General features: G+C 63.8%; 2 protein-coding genes across 4 annotated transcripts; both read right to left on the bottom strand.

Moving 5' to 3' along the window:
- Positions 1 to 3,603: 3,603 nt before the first annotated feature.
- HEXIM1 (HEXIM P-TEFb complex subunit 1) lies at positions 3,604 to 5,113 on the bottom strand. Its single transcript, XM_075116683.1, has one exon. It carries the CDS (start codon positions 4,855 to 4,857, stop codon positions 3,952 to 3,954), a length of 906 nt encoding a protein of 301 aa, XP_074972784.1. The 5' UTR covers positions 4,858 to 5,113; the 3' UTR covers positions 3,604 to 3,951.
- A 1,361-nt stretch (positions 5,114 to 6,474) lies between these two features.
- ACBD4 (acyl-CoA binding domain containing 4) lies at positions 6,475 to 14,844 on the bottom strand. Of its 3 annotated transcripts, none has more exons than XM_075116763.1 (11): positions 14,714 to 14,844; positions 14,486 to 14,606; positions 14,313 to 14,397; positions 14,125 to 14,245; positions 11,436 to 11,549; positions 10,137 to 10,243; positions 9,180 to 9,330; positions 7,780 to 7,949; positions 7,371 to 7,415; positions 6,950 to 7,056; positions 6,475 to 6,790 (listed from the first exon to the last, which is right to left on the bottom strand). In XM_075116763.1, the coding sequence occupies exons 1-11, from the start codon at positions 14,781 to 14,783 to the stop codon at positions 6,493 to 6,495; spliced, it is 1,389 nt and encodes a 462-aa protein (XP_074972864.1). In that variant the 5' UTR covers positions 14,784 to 14,844; the 3' UTR covers positions 6,475 to 6,492. The 3 variants fall into 3 exon arrangements, with proteins under 3 accessions (XP_074972864.1, XP_074972865.1, XP_074972866.1); XM_075116764.1 differs by having other exon boundaries at positions 14,313 to 14,413; positions 14,486 to 14,563; positions 14,714 to 14,826; XM_075116765.1 differs by lacking the exon at positions 6,475 to 6,790 and having other exon boundaries at positions 6,808 to 7,056.
- Positions 14,845 to 15,227: the final 383 nt, after the last annotated feature.

Here is a 15,227-nt window from a genome sequence, read left to right as displayed (position 1 = left end):
TGTGGGCTTTTCCAGTTAAAAACTGGATTATTTCACGTTTATGCACTTGATGTTCTTTTTTTGAAGAAGGCGCTTTGTTGTTATGTCTCTGTGGACAATTTCCATCTCCCATGTCGCTTTATTAGGTCCTCAACTCCAGAGCTTCATATTTTTATAAATTGTTGCAGTATAAAAGCAGAGATGTTTATTGTCTTGTGTGTGTTCACACACACGTGACAGCTGAAGATCTAATTTCAAGTTGATAGTGCCAAACCAATCAGGGTTACGCTTGGTTCAAGCCGTACGCCTCGTGCTTACCCGCGTTGTTAGGGGGGGTTTTGTAGGGTGGGAGCAGGACAGGAGCGAACGCGAAGGGCCTGATCCTAACAGCCAGGGTTTGATGTGTTACAGATGGACCTAAAGCTGCCGGCTTTTTGGCAGCGGCCTCATCAGCCAGCGCTCAAAAACCTCTTCCACGTGCAGTTCTCGCCGTGCCGTGGATTCTCCTCTTATAACAGAACGCCGCTTACCTGGTGACACCAGAGAATCACCAGGATATCCCGCAGGGCTGCGTAAGTATACCCTCAGAACGTAAAGCTAACGAAATTAAATGCAATTGGTGCGACTTAAGTCGTGGACAGGACGACAGCGTTATTGTCAGCACCCTGTCCCTGCTTTATAATACCTGGACCACTGAGCAGCTGGTTTAGCGGACTTGAGGACCCAGTTGCCGTGCGGGTGAGTACCGGCAGCCCGCTCCTTGAAGCGTCTTCGGACGGTGAGGGAAAGCGAGCTGCACGTTTCCTTCAGCTGGTGTTCAGGGGCAGGATTCAGGTTTCACTTCACACCGACATTGTGGCATTAACGGGCTGTTAAGATGAACTTCCCTTTTTTTATTTTCTTGCAGCCAGCAGCGTTTCCAGGGTCCCAGCCTGTCCTTACGCCGCTTTGCCCCTGCCTCGAAGAAGAATGGCTGTGACCGCAGGTGGGATGTTTTAGTCCCCTTTGCTTTTGCGTCGGTGCAGTAATTTCTGCCTCTCCCGGGACAGCAGTACAGCCCTTTCCTCAGCGAGTGGGGAACCCTCGCGAGGGGAGGGACTGCGAAAGCCCTTTAGCCAGGAGGGTCCCGCTATGCCCCGCGTTTCCCAGGCTGCTCGCTGCAAAGGTGGTGTCGGCAGTGTCCTCCCGCGGCTGGCGGACTGGCGGTGAGCCTCTTCCCACCGCTCAGCCGTGCGGTCGGGGCGGGCAGGAGCTCCGACAGGCAGATTCCTGCCAGTACGGGCTCTGCGCCGAGGCACGGCCCGTGCAGGGAGATCGGAGGGGTGCTGCCATGCCAGCTGCGTTCCTGGGCTCACCGGAGGAGCCGGAATAGAGGCCAGTTGGCTCAAACAACCTGGGGAAGACCAAAGTGCTGGTAGGGAGAGAAGGGATGTGCTTCAAAGGTTTGGCAGGCGCAGCTGCCTTGCCCTCCAGGGAGGTACGTGCCCTCAACTAGTTAAGACAGCGCGCTGCTGTCTTGTCAGAAGGGACTAATTGCTGCCCTTTGATACCACATCACAGGCAGCGCTGCAGCACCTTTATCTCTGGCGATCTCGAGGATTTTATTTGTTCTTCTCAAACAGTTGAGCTGCAATCGAACTCATCTCTTGTGGACCTGCTCCGAACCTGGCTCCGGGCAGAGCTCGTGGGGAGGCTCAGGCAGGCAAGCTCTCCCCTCAGCAAGGGACGGACGGACAGATGAGTGCCCTGTCCATTACTGATCCACCCGGAGGTTTCAAAGGTCCCCGAATGCCGTCGGTCCGTGTCTGCCAGGGGGTTCGGACATGGGAGCTGGAATGAGCCTTTGCGAGGAGCCGTTATTAAACACCTCCTGAAGCGGGGATCGGGGGTGACCTGGCTGGCTCGTTTTCATTAAAACAGAGACCAGCATAAAGTAGGAAGAGTTAGTGGAGTCAAAGCAGGTAGAAGAGTTGACCAGTGCGGTACTTTTAGGGGAGTTTTAAGTTCTTTTTGTTAAAGCATTTGCAGATAAATTATTTATTCCTAGGAGTTAAATGTAACAAGTTTGGGGTAAATAGATGGAGGGCAAAGCCTGTGGGTGCGCAAAACCTGGGAACAGCCATTGCTCTGCAAAGCCCATTAGGCTACGTTTGACTACTAATCTTTCCTGATATTAAGTTTTTCACGTTAAGCAGGGGCTGAGAACTACAGTTCACGGTAGCGGCGAAGCGTAGCACCCGCCGCCGGAGCTGGTGCCGTCGGACACGCGCCTGCGGTTGTCCTGTCCCAGAAGAAAACAAAAATGCCGGGCAGCGCAGATGCGGCGAGGGGATCGCTCGCTCGCTCGGGCAAAGAAGTCGCTGGAAGGAAGTGCCCGGGATGAACGAGGAGGACTCGGGGGTTCGGCGCTGCTCTTTCCCAGCCAGCGAGATCCTGATTAACTCGTTACCTCTCACCGTGCCGTGCCGCCGGTCTGGCTCGGGGCGGCGCGGCGGTGCCTCCCTCCGCAGCCGCACCGGGCGCTGGCTCTGCCGAATGATGTCATGGCAGAGGGGAAGGGAGCGCGGCGGCCACCGGGCTCTTGAGCAAGTAGCCCTCGAATAGTTTCCTTTTTCCCCTCCCCGCCGATGCCAGTGCGTGCCCCGGAGCAGGGCGGGTTTTGCCAGGCTCGTGTTACAAACCTGGCGTGACCCTCAAAGCTGAGTCCCTTGGCCACGGCTGCCTTAAACCCCCTGATTTTGTAGGAGCCTGCCTGCCCACCCCGAGCAGGGCAGCCCCAGGGCACCTTTGCTGCCTCCCCCAGGTCTGACCCCACTGGATTGTCATAAAAAGGCTGTTTTTTCCCCCAGCTGTAGCCGGGGTGGGGGCAGGGGGCTGGGTTACCCCAGCTCAGCCCTGCCTTCCCCAGGGACAAGCCCCATTAACTCCCCCCGGACAGACCCTGCTGTCCCTCACTTATGGCACAGCCCAGAGCAGGCTCAGGCCCCTCCAGTTCTTTGCCCTCTAATTTACCTGGTTTTCCCCCAAAACACCCGCGGAGCACGCAGCTGCCTGGAGCATCTGCCCCCCCCCAGGTAGGGCAGCAGGGAAAGGGAAGGTTCAGCCGTCGTGTCCGATCCACTGATCCCTCGTCAGCCATTTCGGAGGCCAAGTGCTGACTACCAAAACTTCTCAGGGCTGCTCCAAACTTTTAAGTCCTTCCCTGCCCCCCCCCCCCACTTGTAGCTTTAAAGTACATTTTCAGGCAGTTTTTGGCCCGATTTCAGCTACTGACCTGGGGGTCTCACAGACCTGGGAGGAAACAAAAGTTTCACTGAGCCTTTAGGCAAACACACTTTAGCTTATTGGTACATGAGCGAGGTGCACGCTGCGCCCATCGCACACCGAGCGGGAGCTGCTGCTCCTCTTCCAGGGATTTTTAACTATTTCAGCTCATGGAGCAGGATTAGAATTGGAAAAGAAGGGGGGGGAGGGGGGTTGTAACAAAAAGGGCTAAGTCAACAATTACAGCTAATTTTAATCAAACACCACCACAGACCAGTTGGACCATCATGAAAATAATTCCGTGTGTATTCCCATCTGGAATGGCATTCTGAATATTTTCCAGAAATCACACCGAAACCGTTACAGTTACAAGTAATTAGATTTATTAGACCTCTATACTTTTTTTTTTTATAGTCAGTTTTGGCCAATTTACAGCTTTCCTGGGGAATTTTTTTTGGCTTTTTTTTTGTTTAGACACAAAAAAAATCATAAACCAAATCTCACCAATACATCAACACCCCCCCCACACACCCCCCGCCCCAAAACAGCCCCCCGCGGAGGGGAGGGGGGGGGGGCCCGGGCAGCGCCCCAAGCCCCCGCTCCCCTTCGCTCCCGTTAAAAAGGGCCGGCGGCGTCTCTGTACAAGGTACCCCCCGATCCACCCCCACCACTGTAAAAAGCCCCCCCGCGCCCCCCCCCGCCCCAGTGTCACTCCCCCAGCTTGCAGGGGCTTTTCTCCTGCCCGGGCAGGTCCTTCTCCCGCAGCAGCTGCAGGTTCTCGGCTCGCAACCTGTCCACCTCCAGCTCCAGCTGCCGCACCCGCGCCGTCTCCGCCGCTTCCCCGCCGTGCTTCTTGCTCTCCATCCTCAGCCGGTTGTTCTCCTCCTCCATGCGGGAGAGGCACTTCTCCAGCTCCAGGTACTCCTTCACCAGCTCCTGCTTGCTCATGTTCTGCAGGCTCTCCACATGGTACCGCTCGTAGGTCTCCGAGAAGTCCCTCTGCAGAAACTCGCTGCCGTCCCCCCCCATCCCGTCGCTGCCCCCGTCCTCCTCCGCCGCCTCCTCCAGGAAATCCTCCTCGCTCGTGTCGTCCGACTTGGCGGCCGCCCGCCGCGGGTACAGCCCGGTTTTCAGGTCGGGCTCCTCCTGGTCGTGGTCCTCCATGAGGAACTGGGTGGTGTTGTAGGGAGCCACCGGCTGCCCCTTGGCGAACATCTCGGCGCGCAGCCGGGAGGCGCGGAGGCTCTGCCGCTCGTCGAACTGCTGCTTCTCCTCCCAGCTCAGCTTCGAGTACGGCTTCCAGCGCCGCTTCTTCTTCGACGGCCGCCGCCGGTGCTTCTTCTTCACCGGCCACTCCTCGGTGCGACCCACCGACGGCCGGTACCGCGGGCCCAGGCCGGGACGCGCCGCTCCGCCCGTCCTCGTCCCCGCCGGCCGCCCCTCGGCGCCGCCCGCGCCCTCCGCCTCCTCCGCGCCGGGGGGCGGCAGCCGCCCGGCCTCGCCGTCCGCCGCCGCCTCGCCGCGCTCGGCCTCCGCTTGAGGCTGGGGTTCCGGCTCGCCGCGGGGCTCCGGCTCTGGTTCGGGCCCCGGCTCGGGGGGCGCCGCGTCAGCCATGGCGCTTGGCTCCGCTGCCTCTGGGACGGGCGCTACCCGCGCTGCATGGGGCCGCGCCACACCGCCCCGCTCCCCTCAGGCCGCCCGGGCCATGGCGCGGGGCCGAGGCCCCGGGGGTCGCCGCCGCCGGTCGCCCAGGGGTTAACGCCGCCGGGCCCGCCCCCCCGCGCGCATGGCACGCGCCACCACCACCGCCGCCGCCTCCCCCCTGCCGCCGCGCCCCGCCCCCCCACCGCGCCGCTGCCGCCGCCGCCGCCGCCGCTCCCCAACTGCCGCTCCCCGCCCGCGCCCCGCCTTAAGTACCCGCGCGCGCCCCGCCCCGCCCCGCGCAGGCGCGCTGCCCGCCCCGCCCCGCCGCGCGCGCGGCCCCGCCCACGCCGCTCCCCCGACGCCGCCGCTACGGCTCCCCAGCGCGCGGGCGGTGCCGCCCCGCGGCCAATCGGCGGAGGAGGGGGGGCGGGACCAAAGGCCGGGCCCCGCCCCGTCCCCGGCTGCGGCGGGAGGTGGGGAGGAGCGTGGGGCTGCGATTGGCGGCGTCCGACGTCACTCGAGCCCGGTACCGCCAATGCGGAGGGGCGGCGGGCGGGGCCGGTCCGTACCACGCGCGGAGGGGCGCCCCCGTGCGCGGGGCCGCGCGCGCCCGGCGACCTTCAGGGGCCGCGCCGAGGGCAGCGCCTCAGCCCCCCCCCGCGGACGGCCCGTGGGGCGGCCCGAAAGGAGTCCCCGCCGCGCGGAGGAGCCTCCGGGGTGTCGTGCGGCGAGCGGCGCGTCCGCCCCGGTCCCTTCGCCCCGGCGGGGTGGGAGGGGTCTGTAACGGGCCGGGGGCTGGACGGCACGGGAACAGCACGGGGGAGCTGCGGGGGAGGGGGCGGGCGGAGGAATCGCGGAGCTGCGCTGGGTGCGCCGGAGGTGCGTTGCGCGGAGGAAGATGTAAACAAACTCGAGCAGAAAAAAGTCCCTCCTTAAAGGGACCGCGTGCCTGTTTTTCAGGGGCGGCGCGGAGCCGCGCTCCCGGACGGCCGGGTCCGCCCGCGTGCGGGGGGGGGCGGGGCCTGTCCCTGTCCCCCCACCCCCCCAGTAGTGGTGTCGCCCCCCCGTGCCGGTGTCAACCCTGTCACGGGCCCCGGGGCCCCAGGCCGGGGGCGGGGCCGGGCTATGGGGGAGCCATGGGGGGGGCACTTTGTGGGGCACAAGGCCCGGGGACCCCGCGGTGGTACCGCTGGGACGGGGATGTGGGGGAGAGGGGGCGAGTCCCGGGGGTCTCCAAGAGCCCCCCGCAGAGGGGGGGGGGGGGTCAGGGCTGGGGGACCCAGCTGGCAGCGGCCTGGCGGCACCGGAGACCTCGGCCTGCCGGGTCCGGCCCTCCCCGCGGCAGTGACACCCGTGTCACCCGGAGGAGGGGACCCCCCGGGCAGGGAGGGATTGGGGACAGTCCCCCCGCACCGGGGGACCTGGCAGCCGCGGCCAGGCCTGGCGGGGCAGGGTCAGGGACGAGCAGCTGCCAGCACGGCCCCTGCCCGCTGCGGCGATGGCGGAGTGGCCAGGCTGGAGCAGAGCCCGGTGCCCCGGAGAGGGCCGCTGTCCCCTCCCCGCCGCAGGGCACCAGGCAGCCAGGGCTGGGCCGAAAAGGCAACTTTAATTCAGGCAGGTTCCGATGTTCAAGCGCTTTGCACACCCGGTCTCTGGGGACAGCGGCCATCCCGCACCACCCACCCAGGGCCGCGGTGCCAGCAGGCAGCCCGTCCGTCCGTCCGTCGGTGTGCGGTAGCGAGGGGACCCGCCTGGATCCCATTCGGGGTGTGGGGGCGATCCCACGCTCTGCTCCCCGGGGATGGCCGGTCCCTTTGCCGTCCCGGCGGTGCTGGCGAGATCCTGAGAGTGACGGTGGCAGTTGGCGGTGGTGGCTCCCCTCCCTCGGGGCAGGGGTCCCGGCCTGCAGGAGACCTCACAGCTGCGTGATGCGATTCCCTTGTTGATCCCATGGTGCTTCCCCGGCTTGTGCTAAGCAGGATGGGGAAGGAGGGGTGGCGGCAGCCCCAGGGGGTCGTCGTGCGCCCCATCTTGGGGCCAGCGGTGGAGACACGGTGGTCACCTCTTCCTGCCCTGCCAGCGGCGCAGCAGCCACTGGGTGACGAAGGGCCAGGTGATGAGGAAGAACAGGGTCCGCGGAGAGAGGGCCAGGGGCCATGAGGATGGTGCCTGGTAAGGGGACAGAGAGAGACGGTGTGGGGAGGGGGACAAATGTGGCACCGGTGTGACCAAACATCCCCCTGGCCCTCCACGGAAAGGCAGGCGGTGGCAGGCCATTGTCACAGCCCAATGGTCCTCGTCACGGCTGTCATCCTGCAGAGGTCTTGCACCAAAACTTGTCCCCGGTGCCCAGACACAGGGGATGCATTCCCAGGTGTGTCTCCTGCTCTCCAGCTGAGGGACCCTTCCCCAACCGTGTCTCCGGCCCCTTGGTGTGGCAGGGCCACCACACAGCGCTGCTGCCGCTTCCGCCTCTGACTCACCTGCTCAGCAAGCGGCTGGCCAGGGCCGGGCCCAGCTGTATCCCCCTGCGAGAGAGGAGAGAGTTTGGGGTGCAAGTGAGGCTGGGCACCCTGCTTCCAGCCCCTGCACCTCCAACCGAGGGAGGGAACGGGGAGAAGCAAGCCCACTCAGGGCTCCTGCGAGGAATCCAGGTGGTGCAGCCGGGCCGGGACCCCAGGGGTGATGGGAACGATGTGGGCAATGGTTCCCTGCCTGCACCCCGGGCGGATCGCAGCAGTACCCCAAACCCTGAGGTCTGTCCGCATGCTGTGCTGCCTGTTTGCAGGGACCAGAGCCAAACCCTGCCGGCCAGGCCTATGCTGGTGCGGGCATCATGGCCCTGCCAGGCGGTGTGCGGTGCCTCCCCACACAGCATGGCACGGTGTGTACCTGTGCGGAGGCGAGCGTCTCCAGCTCGCTCAGGCGCTCCAGCACTCGCCGCATGTCATCCTGCAGGGCTCGGACCGTGCTGGCCACGCAGGCATCCAGCTCCACTGGCAGCCCTGTGGCGAGCTCCAGGGTGCTCCTGATGTCCTGCTCTCCCCCGGTGAACTGAAGATCTGTGGGGCACAAAGACAGGTGCTGCTCAGTGGCGGTGGGGCTGGCATGCAGCGTGTGCAGGGCAAGGCAGGCTGAGCACTGCCTCATGCTCCCCAAGGACCACCGGGGCTGGCACAGACCACTCTGTGCGCCGGCACCCAACAGCGAGCAACGGACCTCATCAGGTGCCTGCACTGCAACCCCAAGCCCCTAGCCCATCCGCCCGCATCCCCCTCTGCCAGCTGGCGCCGGGCCTGTCCTCTGGGCTACAGGCCACTGCATCCCCCCAGCGCCACAGTGGTGGCAGTGGGTGACCATCCAGCGAAGGCAGGAGGCCCCAGGCCTGCCTGACTGCAGCTTGGCAAACACCCAGATAATCTGCGCTGCAGGTGGGAGATGGGCAGGGGCTCGCTGGCATCCCCCATGCACACCAGTGACCCATGGGACAGCCCAGCCTGGCTTTATCGGCCTCGTTACAAGTTAACTCCCAAGGTCAAGCAGCCCAGGAGGGTTTGCAGAAACGTTAACGGGGAAAGATAAGCATGAGAGGGGTGGGCTGTGCCCAGGTGAGGCGGCGGCACCACCACTGCCGTCCCACGGGTGAGGGTGGCGATGCCACGGGAGCAGAAAGGCCCCCCGGGGTTGCGTCTGTGGTAGCTGCAGAGGTTGGCAGGGCACTCCTTGTCCCCTCTCTGCAGCGGCACAGCTCAGCGCCTGCTTGTCCCCACATGCCAGCAGCAGTGGCGGCGGGTGGCGCTTGGCTGAGTGGTGCTGCAGGATCACGGTGTCCCTGGGACCTGCACCCAGCTCCACCCGCTCGCCTCCCAGGCAAAGCTCACCCCCCAGCACCACGCACATCCAAAGGCACCTGGCACAGGTGCTGGCAGCAGGGACCAGCAGTGGGGACCACAGGGCCTGCACTCCCCACCCAGCTGCTGGAGAGGAGCCAGCAGAGCATCCTCAAAATTAGGCAATTTAGCACCGTTGCAAGGAACAGACAACACAGGAGATGTGTCCTCAGGGGTAAGGACACTGAACTGCTTGGGGACCAAGGATGAAGAGAGGGGATGCTGAGGCCTTCTTGTGGCTACTGAACAACCGACCCCTGGGTGCTGGAGCCAAACTGTTTGTTTTCCTGGTGGTGGTTGCAGCCCTCACCTCTCTGCTCAGCCCCCCAGTGCTGGCCCTGCTTGCAGGGAGGTAGGGAGGGAGCAGCAGGGAGGCACACAGGAGCCAAACGCTGCACCTACCTCTCTTGGAGCCAAGGGCTGCGAGGCCAGCACTGCTCCTCCCCTCTAGTCTTCTGCCTTCAGCCCGCTCTCCCTGCCCAGCGCTGCAGGGCATTGGCGGCTCAGGCCCAGCCTGGACACCGTTCAGGGAGAGCCCCAGCAGCTGCCCAGCCTGCGCGAGAGAAGGGCCCTGAGACCCCCGCTCCCCGCCCTGGGGGCTGCGGGAGGGCGGCAGGTGAGAGGTGTGCAACGCCGCGGCAGTGCTGGTGTCTCTCCCCCTGCCCTGCAGGGGCATTTTTGGTGACAGAGGGCACACGGGGCTGAGCGAAGCTGAATCCCACCAGCAGCACCAGTTAGCACATGGCTGGGAGATGACAGAGCACAACTCTGGAGAGGAGCGAGGTGCCCAGGCTTGGGACAGTGAAGGAGCTCCAGGGAGAATCCAGGCAAGCAGGCGCCCTCCTCCCTCCTGCCCACTGGGTCCCCCGAGCCTTGCCGTAGCACCTCAGGTGCCAAGTGCTGCCAGTGGCGGCACCCTGGTCCGCAGCAGGGGATGGAGAGCGAGCAGCAGGGGTGCAAGGTGCCTGCAGCAGCCCTGCTCGGGGCCACCGGCCTCGCTCAGCCCTGGGAGCCCACCAGTGCCCCTCCGGGACTGCGCTGCAGGAAGGAGGGGGGCTGTGGGTGGTGTGGGGCACGCCGAGGGCTCCTCAGCCTCCCCTCGGTGATGGAGACCAGGCTCCGAGAGGGACACAAAGCGAGTGCTGCAGCCAGGTGGCCCCTAGGTTTTGGGGGGCTCACCAGGCTCCCAGGATGGCGGTGCTGAGCGGCAGCGTGGCAGTGCCGCGGTGGCGTGTGGAGCTGGGGGAGCTGACAACACAGAGAGATCTGCCTGCACAGGGCAGGCAGGGCAGGGCTGGCAGCAGGCAAAGGCTCCACCGTGGCACAGCAGGACCCCAGCCCATCCCAGCCCTCCACTACCTGCTCAGGCTCCATCTGCTCCAGGGTATCGCAGTACACGTCCCCCTCGGAGTCACTGGTCACCTGGCTGCCCTCGAGCGCGTTGGCGGTGGGAGACAGCCCACCTCCTGGAAGGGAAGCACATGGCTCAGCCGCAGGCGCCAGCAGGGCAGACGCGTTCCGGCTGCATCCGGAGGGTAGCAGAAGCTCAGTGCAGCCACACAGCAACAGGTCCACAAGCAGGCAGGAAGGCAGAGTCTGTGTGCACAAGGCGAGGCAGGAGGAGAGGGAAACTGAGGCACAGAGGGGGATGGAACCAGCTCCATTACCACTCCCCGGATCGTGGCTGTGAATCCGGGACCGAATTTTCCCTTCTCCTGCCTATGGTGTTGCAGAGTCCCGCTCACGGGCAGGCACGCCCTGGCATGGTGTCATTTTATGGTGGGTTTCTCTGCCCACGTGCAGCTCCCACCCAGGGAGAGGGCTGCTGCGGTGGCCAGCCCAAACCCCGGCACATCAGGGAGCCCCTCCAGCAGGATCCCCTGGCCCTGGCTGCTCCAGCAGAGAGCAGGCACCGTTCCCACACCACCAACTGCCACCGGGGTGGCAGGGCGCCCCGCCGCGCAGGCACAGACGCTGCCCAGCTCCCCACACACTGCAAGCCCAGGATGGGCACGGCCTGGATGCAGGCACTCGCTTGGTGACCATATATGCTCCTTGGGGGAGGGCCAGGACGGTGGCAGGAGGAACGCCTCCCCAGAGCACCCTACCCAGCCCAGGGCACTGCGAAAGGCCCCTCCGGGCCAGGAGAGCCACGTGTGCCCTTGGGGAAGGCACAAGGAGGTGGGTGGGTGCTTGTATAAGGGGCTGTATGAGAAAAGCCGGGACCAAAGCATTAGCCACGGCACAGGCGGGGCGGGGCTGGGACCCAGCACCATGGCTCCCAGTGCTGGGGAAGGGGCAGACTTGGCTTGAGCCAAGGAAGAGCATCCCCTCCCACAACATGGACCTTCCAGAATGGTGTTTTCCCAGTCCATGGGGAAACAACCTCGCCTTCTCACTGTGGTTTAGCAGAATCAGGCCCCTTTGCACAGATAAGAGTCAAACCACCACGCCCAGGGTTATACCAGTGTCGAGAACGGCGCCAAGAGCTGGACCCATGTAAAGCTCCAGCTTGTGTGACTTGGGCAACACCCCAAACACCGGCAGGGTCAGACCAGAGGTGCCAGAAGCCAAAAGCTCTGCGGGCAGCCCAGCCCTGTCGCCGATGCATCCTCCGTGGGGTCTCTGCCGGGTGCTGGCCACACCAGGGAGACCAACCTGGCACGTGCTGCCTGTTGCGCTGCTCCCTGGGCAGGGCATCTTCGGGGCGCTCTGGAGCCGGGCTGCTCGCTGGGTCGTCCTGGCTGGGGTCGGCCGTCTGCTCCTGACTGCCTGCACGGAGGGGAAGGGGCAGAGGAGAATTAAAGCGTTGCAAGTGCGGGCTTTCCAGCAGCTGGGCTCGGCACTGCTTCCCCACCAGCACAGCTGGGGGACACGCGGATGTGGGGCCACCCTCCTGCCAGGCAGACCAGACGCACGCAGCAGCTGGCAGAGATGCAGAGGGGATGGCTGCGTTTGCTGGCAGCCCAGGAATCAAGGTGAACTCAACTGGTCAGCAGGGTCTACCCTGTGCAGACTGTCTCACTCGCCTGGGGGTGGCAGGGGGGCCCCAGCAGCAGCAGGCACAGGGATCAGTGCCAGCCGACAGCTGGGTAAACACCGACGGGTGACAGCCACCATCCTCATCCCCTGGCAGGGGACACTGCACACCCACGGTAATGAACAGAGCCTAACGCAAGAAGAGAGTGCCTTGTCTAGGCAGCGCATGCCGCCATCGCCTGCGAGGGCTTTCATCAGGCAGCAGCACCCCAGGGAACGCCCAGGACAGCTGCCTCCCCAGGGATCCAGCCTCCTCACCACCCTGCAGAGCCCATGGGGTTAAGCCCAAACATGCAGCATTTACAGTGGCCCTCAGGACTTTGCTCCCTGCTCCTGGCCAGGCAGGTGTGTGGCAACGCTGCCCTGCCTGCGCCTTGTCCGCACACCTCCACCATTCCCAACCTGCCTCACCACCACAGCAGGCCCGGCTGTGGGACCCCCCAAGCCCAGCCTGGGTGACTGAACCCCCTGAGGGGGACAAGTACAGCCCTCACCCTGCACAGCAGTTTGGGCCAGGGCTGCCCTGCTCAAGGACCATCCCAAAATCCCCCCTCAGCGTGTGCGTTGTGACCCCTGAGCCTGCCCCACGGGGTGGGTGGGCACAGGCAGGGCCCTGTTGCCTTGCACAGCACTGACTGGCTCCAACACCAGCCCCCTGTGCCCGCCAGGCTGGCAGCAAAGCATCAGGCCTGCGCATTAAGGGATTTATCGTCAGTTCCCAGTTGCATCAGAATCTTGGCCTATGTGTACAAGACGCTAGTGAAAGCTCTGCTGAATGGAAACTGGTCAGGACCCTGAACTGTTCACAATTTGGGTTCCAAGAGCCACTTAATGGTGTGTTGACTTTGTAAATAAACCAAACCAAACCTGCCCAGACTGCCACTGCGCAGCACCTCTGCCCCTGAAGAGCTCCGCAGCCACCAAGGGTCCTGTGCCTGCTACACTCTGCTCTCACCTGCCACAGCGTCTACAACGACCTTTCTCCTCTGGATTATTGGTAACAAACGCTTGCAATCGCACAAAATCTGAAGGCGGGTTTGACAACCTTTAACACCAATGACTCAACAGGCTTAAACCACCATTTCAGACACCTCGGGTTCATTTGCTTCACAGATGCTACCAGGTTTAGATTTAAGTGGCAGTGTCGTTTTAAGTGACACTAGCGCAGGATGACACTCCCAAGCAGGTAACGACCAAGAGTTCAGACCCAGCTTCTACATTCCAGGAAAAAATTAAGTCTATTTGCCTTTTTAAGGGATTCAGCATCAAAATGGAGGAAAAAAGTGCCTGGGTACCACAGGAAGGAGCAGCCATCCTGAGGCCAAGCCTTACTGGCAACACGTTTTCGGCATCCCTATTGGCAGCAGGGGGTGACAGTAGCTGTCAGACGCATGACAGATGCCTGGGGACAGGCGGGGAGTCAGTCTATTTGCCAGCGCTCTTCTAACATTAGCAAAGCATGGACACTTTACACATCTGCTGTGAATATACCCCAAAAGCTCATGTGCTACCCTACTGGAGATAGGGCATGGCCAAATGTCCAGATGTGTAGCCGGCAGGCTCGCTCCGCAGTAGCCAACAGCTTTCTGAACAACCACGTCCAGCCCCTCACACACTCAGACGCTTCTCACAAGGCAGAGATGCTGAGGACTGCCCTGCTGCAGGGGTGGCACAGTCCCCAGCCACTTCTCAGCGTGAGGCAGCAGCCACAGGCATGGGAAGGGCTGGGAAGGACTCTTCTCTAGCACAAGGTGGTCCCAGTAATCCTGTTTCTCAAGCCCAGCTTCTCCACATCCACTCCACTGCAAAAACTGGCTGGCCTATCCAGATGTTTACATCAGATGACCTGCACTCTCTATGCACAGCCCGCCCTGCCTGGAGATGGGCCAGTGCCAGGAGAAAGCACAGCCTTCCCCTGCAAACACTCCCCGGGAGCTGATCCCCTGCTCCACCGTGTACAGGGATTTGGGCCAAGGGGCATTTGGAAGCCAAATCTCAAGTTCTCTCCTCAAAGAGAGACAAAGCCCAGACTAAAAAAACACCTGCACCACTTGAAGAGACACTTGTTTGCTGGTGCCCAAACGAGCACCTCAGCAGCAGCTGCACCACGGTGGGGGAGTCAGATGGGACGTGGTGTGTCCATCCTGTCCCATCCCCTCAGGGGGCAGCAGAAGGATGTGCCTTGGGAAGAGCGAAGCAGTGCAGAAGCAAGCAGGGAACAGCAAGAGTGACAAGCCAGGAAAGAAGAGCATGGTACAGAGATGCAGGATGCACTGGGCACGAGCAGAGTGCGGAGGCTCCCACTCACCCCCTTTCCTCTTGAAGAAAGCCTCGGGGGGCCGGGGCATGTCATGGATCACCTCATAGAGGGGCTCGAAGTACCCAAACATCTCCTCCGTCGTCTCATCCATGGGCACCGTGTCAATGATCTGGGGAGGGACGCAGCTTGCAACGGGCACCACTGAGCACCCCACCTGCTCTCCCCCTCCCTGTTACCTTTTGGGCCACCTTCTTCATCTCGGCCACATAAGCCACCATCGCCTCCTCCTTGGACATCCTCCCCAGGCTGTGCCAGGCGTCCCTGCGGGTGATGGCGGCTGTGAGGCGGGGAGGAGGGGGGTAATTCCTACCAGAAGCGGGCCGCCCCCCACCCCCCCCGGCGGCCTTACCACTTGTACCGGCCGATGGGGTCCCAGAAGCCGGGCCTTGGGCCTTGGCAGCACCCCGCCGTCGCCTGCTTGTAGTAGCTGTAGAAACGCAGCATCTCCTCATAGGAGGGCCGGTACGAACCTGCGACGCGACACGGCCTCAGCGGAGCGGGGCCGGGACGCTGCGGCCTCCGCCGCCGCCGCCGCCGCAACCGCAGCGCCCCGGCCCCGTTCCCGGCTCCTACTCACCGCTCCGGGGCAGCCCTTGGATAACCTGAACGGCGGCGCGGAACTGCGCCCCGCAAGCCGCCTCCTCCATGACCCCGGCACCGACACCAGCCCCGCTGCGCGTCCCTCTCCCTGAGAGGGGAGCGCAGGGACCAATCAGCGCCCGCCTTCCATCGGCCCCTCCGCCCCGCGCCCAATCAGCGCGTCGCTTCCGAAACGGGCCACCCTGCCCCTTTCCCGCCCCTTCGCTCCCGGCGCGCCACAGCCAATGGTGAGGCGCGGCGCGCGCTCCCCCTGCTGGGCGGATGGAGCGTGTGCAGCAGCCCCGTCCCACCGCGCGCCCCCTGGCGGGCTGCGGGCGGCACTGCAGCGCGGCGGGGACCCGGCACGGGCGGTCGGTACCGGGGAGAGTGCGACGGGCAGTGAGCCCCTGCACCGGCAAGTGAGCCCCTGCACCGGGACAGTGAGCCCCTGCACCGGGCAGTGCACCGGGCAGTGCAAAGGGACGGTGAGCCTGTGCACGGGGACAGCGCAC

Source organism: Phalacrocorax aristotelis, chromosome 23 (genome assembly GCF_949628215.1).
Source record: "Phalacrocorax aristotelis chromosome 23, bGulAri2.1, whole genome shotgun sequence".
In the NCBI taxonomy this organism is placed as follows: domain Eukaryota; kingdom Metazoa; phylum Chordata; class Aves; order Suliformes; family Phalacrocoracidae; genus Phalacrocorax; species Phalacrocorax aristotelis.
This window is presented reverse-complemented; position numbering and strand designations above follow the sequence as displayed.